Raw genomic sequence first — 17,492 nt, forward strand, 5'->3', positions numbered from 1 at the left:
ATCTCACATGTGCGCTTTCCAAAGCTGACATAATGTGCCTTTTCTGTTGCCCTTAATAGTTAAATCATGCTGATAAAAATACATATCCTCCAACTGTCCCAATTTGGCAGCAACACTCCCAATTAAACCTCTGTCATCCCAGTTGTTCAACTTCTTTTAAAACGTTCGAATTTCTCTCTCTTCCTCTTACGTCCTCCCTTCTCTCCCAGCTTACTTCAGCTGCTGCAAATTGAGTTCAAAATGAAGTGTCGGTGTGTTCACACACTCTATGTGAAAGTGATTATTGAAATTGTGTGTGTGTGTGTGTGTGTGTGTGTGTGTAAAGAGTTTATTGAATTGTATTAATAATGAAGTTATTCTAAAAAAATGAAGAAATGAAGAAATACTTTTCATGTAATAAACTTAGCATGGAGAAAGAAGAGAAGAGGGTGGAATCTCATCCTTCCCAAATGGCTCAGGCAAAAGCAAACTACTGCAGCTTCTAGTCTGTATGTTCTTCCACATAAGTAACATTTGTCATCCTGACCACACTCTGATGTTTCCTGGCCACAGGTGTCGGTTTTCATCTGTGAAATGTTGGAGCGTAGGACAGCAACAATGGTCCAGCCAAGGTGCAATATTTAGCCACTCACAGCATCTCTACTGCAGTTGTCAACAGTTAATGAACTACTGGTATTTATTAATTGAAAACTATGATAAAGCTTGTTAAAGTGGAAGGCCACATTAGAGATAAAGTAAGCCATAGCTCTGAGTCCTATGCAGAACTGTTGATAACCAAGGAAGTCTCTGATTCATAAATTGGACTTAACTAATATAACCAATATGGTGTAGCGATTTGAGTATTGGACTTGGAACCAATGAAACCAGGGTTCAAATCTCAGCTCAGTATTGGGTGACCTTGGGAAGTCACATCCTCTCAGACTTGGAGGAAGTAAATGGCAAGCTCCTCTGAATAAAACATTCCAAGATAATACAATACAACTGTTTATCAGTTCATACAGCTTCAGGATCTTTTTTTTTTTATATAGGCAACAAATTATCTTGCTCCAGTTTTAAAACTTACTGTGGCATACCCTAATGGCACCAGATCATGCCTACTCTTGGAAGCTAAGCAGTCAGCCCTGGTTAGTACAGTGGGGCCCTGGTATCCACTGCGGTTAATTACAGGATCCTCAATAGATACCAAAATCCATGGATGCTCAAGCCTCATTAAATGCAATGGCTAGTAAAATGGTGTCCCTTACATAAAATGGTAAAATCAAGGGTTGATTTATGAAATTTGTATATTTTTTTTAATATTTTCAAACCGTGGATGGTTGAAACCGCAGATCGCTAAATGCATGCATATGGAGTGCTGGCTGTACTTAGATGGGGAGAACACCAATGAGTAGGCTATATTTCTGAGCAAGGAATGGGCAAAACTACCTCTGAGTATTCCTTGCCTAAGAGAAACCTTTGAAATTTATGGGGTCGCAGTAAATCAACCAGTAACTTGAAGCCATGCGCACACACACAAATTTTAGAAACTAGATGTGCTGTTATTTTCACCGGAAACAGGGAATGAGATGTAACTCAAAACTACCTGGTACTCACCGTACTTGACTTAGTAATATTTTAAACTTTGCAGAATATTATATATGTATAAGTGTGTGCACAGATTCAGTATTTATGAATGTGTGTGTATTTATTTATTCCTTATTCCTTTTCATTACAGAGCAGGATGAGAAGTGTTATAATAAATAATAATAATAAATTTTATTTCTACCCCGCCCTTCCAAGAAATGATCAGGGCGGCTTACAAAGTTATAAAAACATTACAATACAGATTAAAAATTCAATCAGCAATTAAAACCATTATTACAAAGACAGGAACAGGAAACGATAAGATAAAAAATACATATATCAGGGGCAGAAGAAAAATGCAAAAACGTTCATCGATCCAGGGTCAGAAAGGAAAAAAGGGGCAGGAAAGACAGACAAACAAATTAAGGTGGGAAGGCCAGCCGGAATAGATATGTTTTCAGCTGTTTTTTAAAAACATCTAATGAGGCGGCGGAGCGAAGCTCTGCAGGGAGCTTATTCCAAAGTACAGGGGCAGCAGTAGTAAAAGCCCTCTGTGAGGTCCGAATAAGATTAGACCTAGGGACCTCCAACAATTTAGTCCCAGATGTTCTGAGTGTGCGGGGTGGATTATGTGGGGAGAGGCGGTCCTCCAAGTACCCTGGGCCCAAGCCATTTAGGGCTTTATAGGTCAAAACCAACACCTTGTATTGAGCCCGGAAGCGAATAGGCAGCCAGTGAAGATCTTTTAAGATAGGTGTTATATGGTCCGACCTGGACCATATTACCAGTTATCTTTAGTTGCCAAATCAACTGGAACAAAATTATCCTGTGGAAGGAGACAATTCATATAGAAAATGACTCCGTTCACAGCAAATGAACTGGAAGGAACTAAACACTGTGGAGATGGTTATCTCAAGAGTGCTTGTTCCATAGGCATTGTGTGCTCCTCTAGAAATTGTTGAACTGCAATGTCCATTATTCCCCATCAATTGGCTATGTTCAGGACTTCTGGAAGCTGAAGTTCAACATCTGGAGAATCACTATGGAGATAGCTATCTCAAAGTTGCCTCTATGGGAATTGCATGGTCTTCCAAATGTTGTAGAATTGCAGCTCTCAGCATTCCTCAGTGTCCTCACCATGTGCTAGGTTAGCTGGGACTGCTGGGAGTTGCAATTTAACAACATCTGGAGGACCACGCTAACCCCAGCCTTGCTCTGCTAGAAGTACCCTGGCAGTGCTGTCCTTCAGATACCACTTCTGGCCTCTACTAGAGTGATTCTTGAAATGTTGGTGTGTAAAATCCTATGCAACACAAATATTACATTTTTTTCCAGTTGTTGTCATGTTTGGAGCTATATGAAGCCTTTGAAGAATTTCTCAAACATATTTTAATTTTTAAAAAAAGAAAGAAAGAAAGCTAAAACAGGCATTCCATGTTCTTATCACTGCCGAGGCTATTCCATGCTGCTTGACAGAGAAATGTCATTATAATCTCTCATGGGATTAGTAGATTTAAAAGACTCATAGGGTTGCTTTATATGAAGTATAAGAGAATAAGTCTTTGAGTGCAAATAAATCCGCAACTTGGTAATGGAGACAAAAATATTTGCAATCTTCTTTTTGCCAGCAGGTGTTCCAAGAACATGGAAAAAAAATATCTGGAGTCCCTGTGGATTAAACAAAAGCTAAATGTTATTACAATAAAACTGACATATTTGTCTAACAAAGGAGCTGGACAGGTTGGGAGAAAAGTCTGGTGAGATGCTGCCCCTTTCTGCCCTGGATGGAGACCACGGCAACCAAACGCCACAACCTCCAGGAGGCCTAATAAAAACCCACTCCCTGACAGGTTCTTTTAGGGCATGCACGGGGTGCCATTGCGCACTCACGCGCCATAACATCCACACGGCACTGTGCTGTGTGGGCACTGCGCCACATATACATCATCATGGCGTGTCCTGTATGGATGGGTGTGCACCATGATGGTGGCCAAGGTGCGTGGTAGGGTTACTTAGCATGTAAATACTCAGCCCCCGTGCACCCCTAGTTTGGGCCCAGGCCGGCGCATAACACCCAAAGGCCCAAAATCAGAAATGTAACTAAATTCAAGTTCAAATGCAATGGTTAGGTGATTAAATTAACCAAATGAATTTACTTTAGTTGATTGAAGAGATGCTTCTGATTAATCAATTTTTAAAAACAAAACAAAACTGTCACTGATATCCTACATCACCTACTTAATTACAAATGTGTAACTATAAATAATGTTTCCTGGGCTAACTGCCTAAACCCACCTTAACTGCCACCAGCATCATCATTATCATCATCATTTTATGGTCATAGACCAAAATAACACCTTAACAACCAGCAGCTGCATCAAACAAAGGAGATTTGTTCAGCTAGCCACTAAGGCATAAGGCAGATATCATTTCCAAGGAGGCTGCAACAAGAATTGCAACAGGGATCCTTCTAAATGTTACCTTTAAAGCCCTAAATGGCTTGGGTCCAAGCTATCTCAGGGACCGCCTCCTCCCGTACAATCCTCCCTGCGCTCTCCAGTCCTCTGGGAGGAACTTACTGCAGCCTCTAAAATCTAGGCTTGCAGCGACCTCCCAGAGGGCGTTCTCTGCTGTCGCCCCCAAACTCTGGAACGACCTGCCAGATGAGTTCCGTCAGATAACATCATTAGACAGCTTTAAAAAAGCGGTTAAGACGGATCTCTTCTGGCAGGCCTTTCCAGATTAACCATCCCGGCCCAGGTTCCCTGATTCCCTCATTCCTCCCGTGGCCCCATCTTAGTGATGGTTGAGGATCAACAGAGGGATATCAGGGGTTTTAGTTTTTAATTGTTGTTTTTATGCTTTGATATTGTGTTTTTAATATGTTATACTGTTTAATACTGTCTTAAGGGGGGAGGGATAAAGTGTTTTTAATTGTTATATTTTATATTTTACTATTGTCAACCGCCTGGATTGGTTTCCCATAGGGCGGTATACAAATAAATATTATTATTATATTATTATTACAGCCTCCTTCATTGGCAGGAACATGCTGGAAATATCCTCCTCCTTGCACCTGATTGCTGGCAGAACAGATCTCCTTTATTCAATGCAGCTGTTGTCTGTTAATGTGGTTTGAGAGGGCATTTATGATTGTGACTGAAATAGTGTTTCTGAAAATGGATCTTTTACAGATCCCTCATTATAGGTTACAAATCCATAACTGCAGTGCAGAAAGCCAGCCTTTATATATAAATATTGACAAAAATAACAAGTGACACATATCATCTCAGAAGAAGCAGACTCTGGGTGCATCTACACTGTAGAAATAATGCAGTCTGGGTGTATCTGCACTATAGATATAATGCATGGCTCCATCCTACAGAATCCTGGAATTTTTAGTTTTTTAGGCACCAGCACTCTTTGGCAGAGGAGGATAAAGACCTTGTTAAACTACAAACTCAAAGATTCCTTAGGACGGAGCTTAAAAGTGGTTGGTGTCAAACTGCATTATTTCTATGGTGTAATGGACTTTCTCTCAAGACCTATGTTTCTTCTAAGGGCTACTGTGTCACTACCATAAACCATCTAAAATTGAAAAAATGAGTGTTTTCAAAACTATTGCTTTATTTATTTGCAAATTAGTATGTTTAATCATTTATGAGCTTATGCACATTTACATACCGTTTGGATTGGCCTAATAAAGGTATTTCTTAATTCAGATTCTGGATTTTTTGCATGCTTTTTATACCTCTACTTTCATGGCTTAGGACCTTATCACACTAGCGGAATCCCGAACGGAAATGCAATTTAAATTAGAATTAAATTAGAAAAAAAACTGCAAATGTGGGATGTTTTTCACATAATGTTACTGCTAAAATGAAATAATATGAAAATAAACCAAAGGTAAAATAGATAAAAACGGCAGCTTTTTACTTGCGTAACGTCTTGTAAATAAAAAAAGCTGCTGTTTTTCTCTGTTTTACCTTCAGTGTATTTTTGCATTATTTCTCTTTGGCAGCAATGATTTGCGAGTTTTTTCTAAAATTTAATCTACTTTAAATCCCGTTTCTGAATGAGATTTTGCTAGTGTAATAAGGTCCTTAGTCTAGTAGGGATAATTAAATATAATGGAAGTCGTTGATTCTGAAGTGCAGCTATTTGGGGGCACTACTCTGACTTCAGGGGAAGACAATGCCAAACCTCCTCTGAACAAATCTTGCCAAGAAAACCCCAAGATAGGTTGACCTTATAAATGCCATAAATTGGAAATGACTTGAAGGTACAAAACAACAACAAAACTCTGAGATTAAAGTTACAGTTGAACAAATACAAATTTGGACTCATACTCCAGTAAACTGGTTGATAGTCCACTATATTGTTTATATTATCATTTGATACTATAGTTTTACCATGGAGTCATCCACAGAAGACCCTTTTGAAATAAACAACATAAAGGAGTGCTGCTAATGTTTACTTCCCAGCGTCAGTAAGAAAATAATAAATCCAACATCACTTTACTGACTAATTTTAGGAGGAAAGTACATATACTATAGGAGCCTAATTACCCCAAAGGCACCAGATCCTCTCTGATCTTGGAAGCTAAGCAGGGTCAGCCCTGGTTAGTACTTGGATGGAACAAATACCAGGTGCTGTAGAGACAAGAATATTTCAGAGGCAGGAATTGGCAAATTTATCTCTGAGTATTCATTGTTTAAGAAAACCCTCTAGATTACCGCACTATACTCTTATAGTGCTGCTATTCCACTTTTACTGTTCTGGCTGCCTCCTGTTTCTTTCTGGGATTTGCAGTTTAAGGAGGGCATTTAGAATTCTCAGCCAGAGAGCTCTTAGGCCTCACTGCACTACAAGCCCCAGAATGCAACAGGAGGCAGGCAGAGCAGTAAAAGTGGAAGAGCAGAACTATAAGAGGGTAGTGTGGTAATGTGATCTATAAAATACATGGGGTCTCCATAAGTCAGCAGGTGACTTAAAGGCCCATGTACACATGCGCAAACATATTTCATACCTGTGTTGCATTGAAAATACAGAAAAAATAGGTGACTGTAATATTCATTTGTTCATTGTCTATCAGCATCAGATAGCCCAAAATCCAGGTGATTCCAAGAATTACTGCTACAGATAATGTAGCAGATACCTTCATCATGTGTGACTTCTTTTTGGTGCTAAGAAAGAAAGAAAGAAAGAAAAACACACGCACATAACCCAAGCAAGTTTTAAGTAGATCTGTTTCTGATGGCCTATGGAGTACAGTGTATTTTCAGCATTTTGCAAAAATAAAAATTAATACATATAAAAATAATAGATTCAGTTTGTTACTTGCAACTCAGTGTGATGGATTGTGTCACCAATCCACACAAAGAGCAAATGTGCAAGCAATTACATGCTTAATCATTTTGATTAATGAGTAAGATAAATCTCATTTTGAGATTTTCAGGGGAGGTCCTTCTCTTTGTTCTTCCACCCTCACAGGTACATCTGATGGGAATATAGGAGAGGCTTCTTAATGGCTGCTCCCAAGCTCTAGAAAATTCTTCCTAGAGACCCCCTCCTTGCTAGTCTTCCACAGATGAAGACTTTTCTGTTTCAGCCCATTCACCCCAACAATTGTTTTCTTTTAACAGTCCTGCTATTAACAGTTTTTAAAATTCTCTTGACATTTTAATTATGGCCCTGTATGCAGTACAATAAATGTTATTGTTAGGATCCCAAGATTTAAAAGTTTGTGCTTTTCTTGTTTGAAACTAGGGCACTGGTGCCTTGCCTTTCCCACATTTCTGTGCACCCTTTATCAGATATCATGGGCCATTATATCTTTTCTCACCAAAAGGTGGTGCCCATTAACCTACAGAGTTTCCCAGCCACGCTCTTTACCAGTTCAGCTTGTGCCTTGTTTTTCTGGAGAATATTATGAGTAGCAAAACAGATTCTGAAACTGCATGAGTCTCAGACTATTATACAACTCTAAATAAAAAAGGCCACATGGCAAATCTTAAAGCAAGTGGGAGAGAGCGTTGCCATCACTGTGCTCCATGGAATACACATTCTGGCATTTGCCACTGGAGAATAACTCATGTTTCACCTAATGCCTGTGGAGCATTATCATTTCACTTGGTGATGAAAATGTGCTATTGTTCCATGTCAGTGAGGTGGCATGTCATCATAACAGGATAAAAGAATTATGGAGCAAAAGAGTGTCAGGATATGGTGAGAAAGGACCTCCCTACCCACTCCTATACTATTCCTGCTTTGAATAGACTGTATCAGTTGAAAGTATGGGAAAAAGCCATGGAGATTTATTGGGCAAAGGAAGAAACCTTCACAGTACACAAAGGCAATTTAAAATTGGTTGATACTATAGAAAGAACGAATCTATGGTGGGAGCATTTGTGAGTGTGCAATGCCTATATCACAGTGTTCATCCATCCACACAGAGGTGTGAATGTTTCATAAGCACAAACTGGATATAGCAGCTCGTAACAAGGTGATAGGATTGTTTTACCTCATATTTAAGTTTCTATTTTCATGGGGAAATTAGCCAAGAAAAATTTGATTTCAAGTTGTAAAAATAAACAAGTTTCTAATTCAAAATATTGTGTGTATTTTGGTTCCTTCATACCTGGTCAGATTCTTATTTTCCTTCCATATTGCAACATATGTGATCTTAACAAAAACGGCAATGTTAAATAGGAGGATAGCTGCTACAGGCAGAAGGAATGACCATAACATAGGTTTTCTAATAGAGAATGTCCCATCAGGCTCAAGGGCTGCAAGCCAGCAACTTAAATATAAAAGAAAGATCATTCAGTGACTTTGGTTATCAGGGAATTTATAAATGCAAAATTACAGACATCGTAAAGCCATACGCGATTTAAACATCCTTTTTTGACACTAGAAATTATTATACATTTTCCCACTTTCAGTACAATGGAAAATAAATAAATTTCTAAAATGGAATGTGTAAGGCAAGGAACATAAGGGCAAGCTATAAGACACGTTGAATATTTATTCGCTCTGAATATACATGTAATACCAGTACCAGTAACTGTTGATAGATATAAAGATGAAATTTAACTCTTTTGTCTCCTGTCACAGTCTGACAAAAACATCTTTGAATCCAATATTTGCATTGGGAGAAAATCCTCCCTTTGAGCTATTTCCAATTTTTACAAAAATCCTGCATGTTTGGAACAATGGCTGCATCCACGCTGCAGAAATAATGCAGTTTGAAACTGCTTTAACTGCTATGGTTCAGTACTATGGAATCCTGGGATTTGTAGTCTGTTGTGGCACCAGCATTCTGTGACAGAGAAGGCTAAATAACTCAAAAATCCCAGAATTCCATAGCATTGATCCATGGCAGTGAAAGCAGTATCCAGCTGAATTATTTCTACAGTCCAGATGCAGCCAATGATACATGTAATATCAGAGGTTCCTTGGTACTTAGAAGCTGGCAGGGAGTCCTGTAACTTTTCAGAGGAAAAGACTGGTGCCCTCTAGATGTTTTGGACTTCACTTCCCATGATTGTCCACCATTGGCTATACAAGCTGTGGATGATGGAAGCTGTAGTTCAAAACATCTGAGGGGCACCAATTTGCCAGTTAGCTCAGGTAACAAAATGTCTTGGACTGGTTTTGCTGAGAGGCAGGAACTCATCCAAAGTGACCTGGTCAGCTTCATGGTAGACTAAACCATCACTTTATTAGTAGTAGTATTCTCTTCATAGGGAAGCTAGAATGGCTGACTCTTTGCTGTCATTCCATTGGCAGGCTAAGACTTCATTATTCATCAATCTTTTACATTGGCTACCTAGGAGATTATCACACAAAACTTCTCTCCCAATGCTGTTGCAGCTTTTTAAACACCCGAAATGGCAACTGTTTTTATCACGTTACCACACAATTGCAAACTGATAACAGGTTGACTAAGGATCTTACTGCACTACCATTCTGTTTACTCATTAGCTATCCAAGATTAATCAGTACAGTAGTCTTGCCTTTGGTAGAGAAGTGTGTGCAGTGAAAGCCCTTTAAATGCTCTTCATCATGGAGAAAAGTGACCAGTGGGATGCCACAGGGTTCTGTCCTGGGCCCAGTGCTATTCAACATCTTTATCAATAACTTAGATGAAAGGACAGGGAGAGTACTTATCCAATTTGCAGATGACACTAAATTAGGAAGAATAGTTAATACCCCAGAGGACAGGATCAAAATGACCTTAATAGATTAATACTTAGGGCAAAGAAATGAAATACATAGATATAGGATGGGGGACACCTGGCTTAACAAGACTACATGTATCTGGGAGCCCTAGTAAACCACAAGTTGAACATGAATCAACAGTGTGATGCGACAGCTAAAAAAGCCAATGTGATTCTAAGCTCCATCAAAAGAAGTATAATGTCTTGTAAGCTTATCGCATGGCACTTGCAGGAACGGGAAGGGAATGGCACAACACAGAAAGGGGGGAGAACGGGTGTTACCACTTGGGAGAATGCTGTCAATGCCGCTGAAATTCCCCAAGCCATTCCCCATCCCTTTCCCAACAGTTCCTGTCAGCCAATTTTGAAATAAATCCTTCAAAAATCAGCTGCCAAGAACAGCTGGAAAACAGTTTGGGGAATCCTGGCAACATCGGCAGTGTTCCCCCATGCGGTAAAACCTGTTCTCCCCCATTCTGTTCCGTTCCCATTCCTCAAGTGCTGTGTGATAAGGGAAGTAACAACGCCACTCTATTCTGTCTTGGTCAGCCTCACCTGGAATACTGTGTCCAGTCCCGAGCACCACAATTCAAAAAGGATGCTGAGAAGCTGGAGTGTGTCCAGAGAAGGGCAGCCCAAATGGCAAAGGGTCTGAAAACAATGCCTTATGAGGAGAGACTTAGGAAGCTAGGTATGTTTAGCTTGGAGAAGAGAAAGTCAAGAGGTGATATGATAGCCTTGTTTAAATATTTGAAGGCATGTCATATTGAGGATGGAGTAAGCTTGTTTTCTGCTGCTCCAGAGAATAGGATCCAGAGCAATGGATGCAAGCTACAGGAATAGAGATTCCACCTCAACATTAGGAGGAACTTCCTGACAGTAAGAGCTGTTCAACAGTGAAACACACTCCCTTGGAAAGTGGTGGAGTCTCATTCTTTGGAGGTCTTTAAACAGAGGCTGGACGGCCATCTGTTGGGTATGCTTTGATTGAGAGTTCCTGCATGGCAGGGGGTTGGAATGGATAGCCCTTGTGGTCTCTTCCAACTCTATGATTCTAGAAAATCCCGTTTTTACCATCGCAGTTGAAATTGTTGCCTCCTCAGCACTAAGACGTCTTGCTTTCAGTGGGAATGGTGTGTATGCCTTGACAGTTATACAGTCAGCCCTTCTTATACACGGATTTGTTATACACGGATTCAAGCATACACGGTTTGAAAATGTTCCAAAAACAGATAACTTTCAGTGATCAAACCTTGATTTTCCATTTTTTTTATAAGGGACACCGTTTTGCTCTGCCATTATATTTAATGGGACTTGAGCATACATGGATTTTGTTATACACGGGGGATCTTGGAACCAAACACCAGCGTATAACAAGGGTCCACTGTATCCTACTTTTTCTCTTTATCTCTCTGCAGTGTACCCGGCTCTCCTCCTCCTCACTTTATCCTTACAGCACAAACAATTTAGCTCTCCCTTATGGTGATTGAATACTTAAAGGAGCAGTGGGGAGAAACAGCAAGTTTAGGCCTAAAAAACTAAAATATACCTTGGAGTAACTGATTGGTAATAGTATCACATCAAGGTAAAAAATTGGAATTAAAGAGATAGAGCATGGAGGAAAGAAATGATAAGACTATTCTAATGGAATAAGGGAGGTTACAGAATAGCTTTTCAAGGAAAAAAAATTATCTGGAAGTCCAGTTGAAGTAACGATAATGTTTTGTTTATGTGTATGTAAGGAAACGTAAAGGTATATAAGGGTGTTGGAAATATGATACAATGTTGGTAAATTTTGTTATGTTTATAGATTTATTTGTATATTGGTAAGACTTGGATATTTGTAAATGTGTATATATGTAGGTTTGCATGTTTGCTTGTTTATCTGTGTTGTTTTTTTCAATTTTTTTTAAAAAAAAATTTAAAATTTTTTAGCTCTCCCAAATCTCTATCTCCCAAGCAGATTTTACTTTCTTTTTAAAAAATGTACTTACAATTCTTCTTGCCGATAGTTTAAGTTTTTGACAGTGACTGCTACTGTTATAGAAACCACTAATGCTGGGCCTCCTGATTGAAACACAGAGAGTAATGATTTATTCTTAATTTAAATTAATTGTACTTAACAATCATTTATTGCTGATAAATGTAAAAAACAAAAAAGTTGATCTCATAAGAGTTATGAAAGTTTTTGGTGCACAGATTTCTGACCATTTTTGTTAAATTCACTACTCACAAATTTTGAAAAAGAAGAGAATTTTCAATCAAAACAAAAGACAATATTTGCCAATGTTTTAAGAGTAACAAAACAATAAGGGTTTATACTGAATCAAGTCTGATATTATAGGAATAGGTGGAAACACAAATAGAAAGCAATATTCTGCTTAATCAGAATCTCATTTTATTTTCTGCAAGGAAATGAATACCTAAGGAAGGCTGACCTAACTACAGGTAGACTAGTCAGTTCCACAGTGGAGCACAAATTATTTATTTATTTACTTGATTTATATCCTGTGTTTCTCACAAAATGAAACACAAGGACATATATATATATCCCCCAGAATCATCAGTAGCATTCCAGAGGGCTCTGAATTGCATTCTAATTTTGCATGCAAACATCTTTGCCTTGTCTTATCTTGGCAGTGAAAAAACTTTAATCCAGTTGAAATACAAAGATTAATCTTTCAATAGTGTGGTGGTTATAATTTCACAAAAGGTCATGCACAGATAGAAGAAAGCCTTTAATACTTACCCCATCCAGTTAATAACATTGTTATATTATAGGACCGAGAAAAATCTCGCTGAGTTTTTACTAATAGCAAATACAAGTGTCTTGAATTGAGTGCAGTCCATGTAAAAGTTGCCAGCAGGAAATAATGGAGCAAAGCAGCGACTACTGTGCAGCCATGGTTTGGATGTGGGAGCTCTATGTCTGACATGAGCATGGTGTTGGGAGCAGAGATCACAGATTCAGTCTGGTTGGCATTTGTATTTTCAATGCCAAAGATAAAGATAATATCAAATATCAGCAGAGCAGAACAGAGACTCACAAGGATCAAGGTAGTCGACATTTTCCGGCTTTTCCTATTGAATTGTATTCATGATACAATTACAAGACAAAAGGAGGGGGAGGGACACAAAAAAGGTAATCTGGTATAATATCCCTACAACTGTCCCAAATTGTCAGGAACAGTCCCAATGAATCCTCTGTCAACCCGCTTTTTCAACTGCTTCTGAAATGTCCCAGTTTTTCTCTCCTCTTTCTACTTTCCCCCTTTGTACACAGCTTACTTCAACTATTGCAAACTGGGTTCAAAGTGCAAAAGAGGTACTGGTATCATATTCTCGTAGATTTCCATAAACTCATCCTGGACTCACAGCCAACAGATTGTGGACAAGTTCCAGTCTGTGGACCAGCACACTCAGCAGCACTGATATAGTGAAATGGAGTTTAGAAGGTATGGCCCCACTCATGCCTGTTCCTTCCCATACCCATTACATGTTTTTACATAGGCCTCCACTTGACACAACCCTTTCTTTGTGCCTTACCTGATCCAAATCTGAACCACAATGGTAACAATAAGGCCAGCAATGGACAACCCACAACCAATTTGTGATAAGATTGTTAGAGGTCTTGAGTATTTGTAAACAGTCTTGAAGTTCTGTAAAATAATATTATTCATCATTAAAACATTACTTCACATATGTGATGGGAGTCTTCTAGAAAGAATGTCTGGTGGTATGAGTGGTTGATATTCCCTGCTAAGTTATCAGTGGCCCAGTCATGCCAGCTATTATTTTTGTTACAGAAATAACATTATAATGACCCAGAAAGGTTAGTTACATTCTATGTATCTATCACTAGATAAAAAAATATCACACACACACAAAACAACCATAATTACACCCCAGTGCTTTCTCCTTCAAAAAGAAGCAAAACCCAAGAAACTTATAACTTGAAGAAAGGGAGAACTTGTTACCTAGAACACAGAGATGAAAAGATGCAATATATGCATTTGTTTCTCCAAACTATATGAGAAGAGTTACACCTTAAGAGAGGGCTTCGTCTCACATGTTATTTTTCTAGGCAAATCTGGTCTCAGCTAAGAGCCAGGGCATGAGAAGGAAGAGAAATCTATCTTTCCATAATGTCTGGTTAGCTTGCAGACTCACAGTCCATCAGTCAGGAACCCTGACAGGTTTCTGTTTATTTTTGTACAGATGAGGATTCCATCGGCAGATGTGGGAAGGAAAAATTCCAGGTACCTTCCACAAACAATCTGAGGCAGAGCTTTTCGATGGTGCAGTGGGAGTGGAGAGGGGGGAAAAAGAAAGTCCTGCAGAAGGTACACAGGGGCTATGGGAGAAATGCACCCATCCAGTTCTGCATCCATTGGATCCTGATCAGTCAGATGAAACCATCTAATTAACAGGGGATGAGAACACTGTGGAAATACATTCCTCTCTAGGACTCGCCAAAGTTAATGACAAAATCAGCCCATATTATGCTATTAATCTATCCCCAGCCCTGCAGTATCTTTCCTCCTTTAATACAAATTTGAATCAGTCACTACAGTGTGTAAATGTGAAAGTACAATATAGTGCAAGCAAAGGTAAAGAGCAGGAGTTTAAATATTGGCATAGTGAGGGGGCGAGGAGGCAGGATTTATATGAAAAGATTATCCTACCATTAACACTGCAAAATTAGTTGTATGGTTACAGCTACACTTCAGTAACTCAGGTGATTCCGTCTCTTTTATACAGCCTGATGTATTCCAGTCATTCTGTGAGTAATCCCAAAAGACGCATGCATGATTGTACAGCTGAAGTTTTGAGCTGTTGTACTGCAGATTGTGAATTTTAAAAGAAAGATTGAAAAGAATGTTGCAAGTGTACCACTCAAGATAGCTTTAACTGTAAATTTGTCAGATTGCAACCAAGAGATTCCCTTTTCCCCCCTAAAGCATTTTCTTCTGCTATTAGGATGGGGTGAGGAATAAGAAAAACTGGAAAGAAGAGGCGGGGATAAAATATACCACAACTGGACAGAGAGTTTCCCAATTCATCCACAGATTTCAAGGCAAAGTTGGAATCTCTGCCTGTAATTTGGTAAATTTATTTGGATGTCATAATTTCTGGTTAGTAGCTGAATTACATTACAAATATTCAGTGTCCATGATTAATGAGAAAACCTTGTTATATCTACTTTTAATTACCCAACAGATTCTGTTAAACCGCTAGTATATTTTATATACCAAGGAATTGTTGGTAACATTAGGCTAACAACAAGGCATTACATGTTTGCACTGAGAAACATTTATTTTCTTTTCATGTAATTTTCTCCTTTATATGAGATCAGAACTGACTTTTAAAATCCACATGCACCCAAGTTTTAAAAGTGAATTATTAAGTTGCATATGGTTCTCTGGTGCTTGACGAGTGGGAGAGAAAGACTCAGAAATGTTTCATACACACAGTACATTTCTCTGAATTTTGGTCTCTCTATAACCTTTGCAAAACTCACCTGTGGACTTAAGGCAATTTTAACATTATTGACCATAGTTCCATTAATGTTGCCAGAAATAACCCGATTATTGTAACTTTCTTCTAATCCAGTCCTATAGATTTTTGATGGGAAAAGTCTGTCATTTTGATACAGTACAAAGCCAGCTCTTTCACTTCCAGCTGAATATGTGAAAAGCAAATAGAAATGGCATATAGTTAATATAAACAAATGTATAATTATTTCATAATCTAATAATTGACTTTCAACAGAGACATGCCCTACAAAACTACTCCACAGGATTGTAGGAACTTCCTGAACAGATTTTTGGAAGGTTTAAGTGAGAGGAGAGAGTGAGAAAATCCATAAGAAGACTTCCACTCATCCACTCCACAGGTTTCTGGCCTATGTGTGCAAAAAATGACACATGAGTTTATGGGTAGGAACAAATATTTTGCAACATAGTCAATGGACTTTATCACACGGGGGAAATAAGGGATTTCAACACGCATTTTCCCTGGACAGTCACGTGATTGCGGTGAAGATTTTCACATGACATTGTGATTAGAGAGGACTTATCCCAGGACGAACCAGGAATGCTCCAAAAACAAATCATTCACAGGGAAATCCCTGTTTAAACCCCCAATTTTCCCATGTGTGATAAAGTCCTATAAGATATTTAAAACTGTGAAATGTAGATAGTTCTTTAAGCAAATATTTTCTGAAGAAAAAAAATCATCATCAGCCTCATTTTTTTTTTTTTTAGAGTTTTTAGTTTCATATATACAGTGAAGGAAAAGAATTATATACTGGCTCCAGCAACTGATGAATATCTGAAAATAATCATGATTTCACATGAAGTTTTTTTTTCCAAAATCTTTGAGAGATAATAATATAGCATAGCAGTTATATGGTTTGGACAAAATGGTTATTCAACAGTAATCTGGGCACAGTCAGGGGACATGTGCGGCTGAGGAAGAACGCATTTTATCGCATGCTGCACTGTCCTCAAGCTGGCCCCATGCAGAAACTTTCTGGCAGAGCAAAAACATGTGCCTGAGTCCTGATTGGGGCCAGCCTGGTGCCGGGCAATGGCATGGGGCTGGCTTGAGGACAGTGCAGTGTGTGATAAAATGCATTCTCCCTCGGCCATGCGCATCCCCTGCCCAGGCCCAGATCGGGGACGAAAAATGAGTGTGATAAGCTTCATGTTCTGTCAGAAGTGAAGAGCTAATTCAGGGTGGTTCATACCTTGTACTGAGGGAATGTTAATTGTGAATTGAGCCAGACTTTCACAGGATTCATAGTCTTGATGACAAGGGTGTTGTTTGAACTTGAGTTTAGAGAAATAAAATACAGGGCCAAATGGAAACAAAGTCGATTTTAAGCATTTAACATGTTTGTGAGGTTATACATTTATAGTACCAAATAAAGTTATCATCATTATATACAGTTTTGCATATTAATGTTTTCTTAAGGAAATTCTCAGAATCTTCCCCCTCCTCTATAAATAATTTGTTACAAAGAAGGAAATGAATATACTTACTGGCATTTGTGACACTGATGAGTATCTGAATTTCTGTAGTGATATCATTTTTCAGACTACTGGCTTGTTCCTCTATTATGATTCTGTCAGAAACTAAACCATTAGTTGACCCTGTATAAAAGAAAATTGGCAAGTGATTGTGCCTTACTTTATATTCCTGCACTGCAATCAATTAGAAACATCAGAAGCTTTCTCACTGTCTTTCATTCTCCTCTTTGCTCCTTCAAAATTCCACTTCTTCCTTTCCCTCAGAAGATTGTGTGTGTGTGTGTGTGTGTGTGTGTGTGTGTGTGTGTGTGTACACACATCTTGTTTAGTACTGTGCCTGATATTAAGGAATTTCTATTTCCACATTATTTTTCTTCATCCTACTCCCCTAGTTAAGGTTTATTTATTCTACTCTAACATATATGGTTCCATACGCTATCTCCATATACTGTACATAGTTGCTTAGAGTTGGGTGAGTTGGTATGCACCTAGTTAGTTTCTTTTAAAAACACATATATTGGCCTGTTACAGACAGCCAAAATAAAGCTGCTTCGAGTCACAGTGGAGGTATGGTGTTTCAATGATGCATGCGTCCCAAGAGTCCAGAAGCCACACCAAAGCCACACTCCAATCCTTAGGGCTGGAGCGTGGCTTTGGTGCGACTTCTGGACTC

The 17,492-nt window shown here is 38.8% G+C and overlaps 1 protein-coding gene across 1 annotated transcript in view; it reads right to left on the bottom strand.

Annotated features, from left to right (window-relative positions):
* Positions 1-2,964: 2,964 nt before the first annotated feature.
* ADGRG7 (adhesion G protein-coupled receptor G7) overlaps positions 2,965-17,492 on the bottom strand; it is a 30,320-nt gene continuing 15,792 nt past the window's right edge. The window contains exons 7-15 of the mRNA XM_089508451.1: positions 16,832-16,942; positions 15,307-15,467; positions 14,471-14,626; positions 13,332-13,444; positions 12,535-12,866; positions 11,780-11,852; positions 8,204-8,365; positions 6,593-6,749; positions 2,965-3,231 (exon numbers count right to left, since the gene is read on the bottom strand). Of these exons, the coding sequence (XP_089364577.1) occupies positions 3,019-3,231; positions 6,593-6,749; positions 8,204-8,365; positions 11,780-11,852; positions 12,535-12,866; positions 13,332-13,444; positions 14,471-14,626; positions 15,307-15,467; positions 16,832-16,942 (1,478 nt within the window). The 3' untranslated portion in view covers positions 2,965-3,018. The remainder of the gene's footprint in view (positions 3,232-6,592; positions 6,750-8,203; positions 8,366-11,779; positions 11,853-12,534; positions 12,867-13,331; positions 13,445-14,470; positions 14,627-15,306; positions 15,468-16,831; positions 16,943-17,492) is intronic.

The sequence above is a fragment of the Sceloporus occidentalis genome, unplaced genomic scaffold (assembly GCF_023333645.1).
Source record: "Sceloporus occidentalis isolate IW3139 unplaced genomic scaffold, rSceOcc1.0.p SCAF_2, whole genome shotgun sequence".
Taxonomy (NCBI): Eukaryota; Metazoa; Chordata; class Lepidosauria; order Squamata; family Phrynosomatidae; genus Sceloporus; species Sceloporus occidentalis.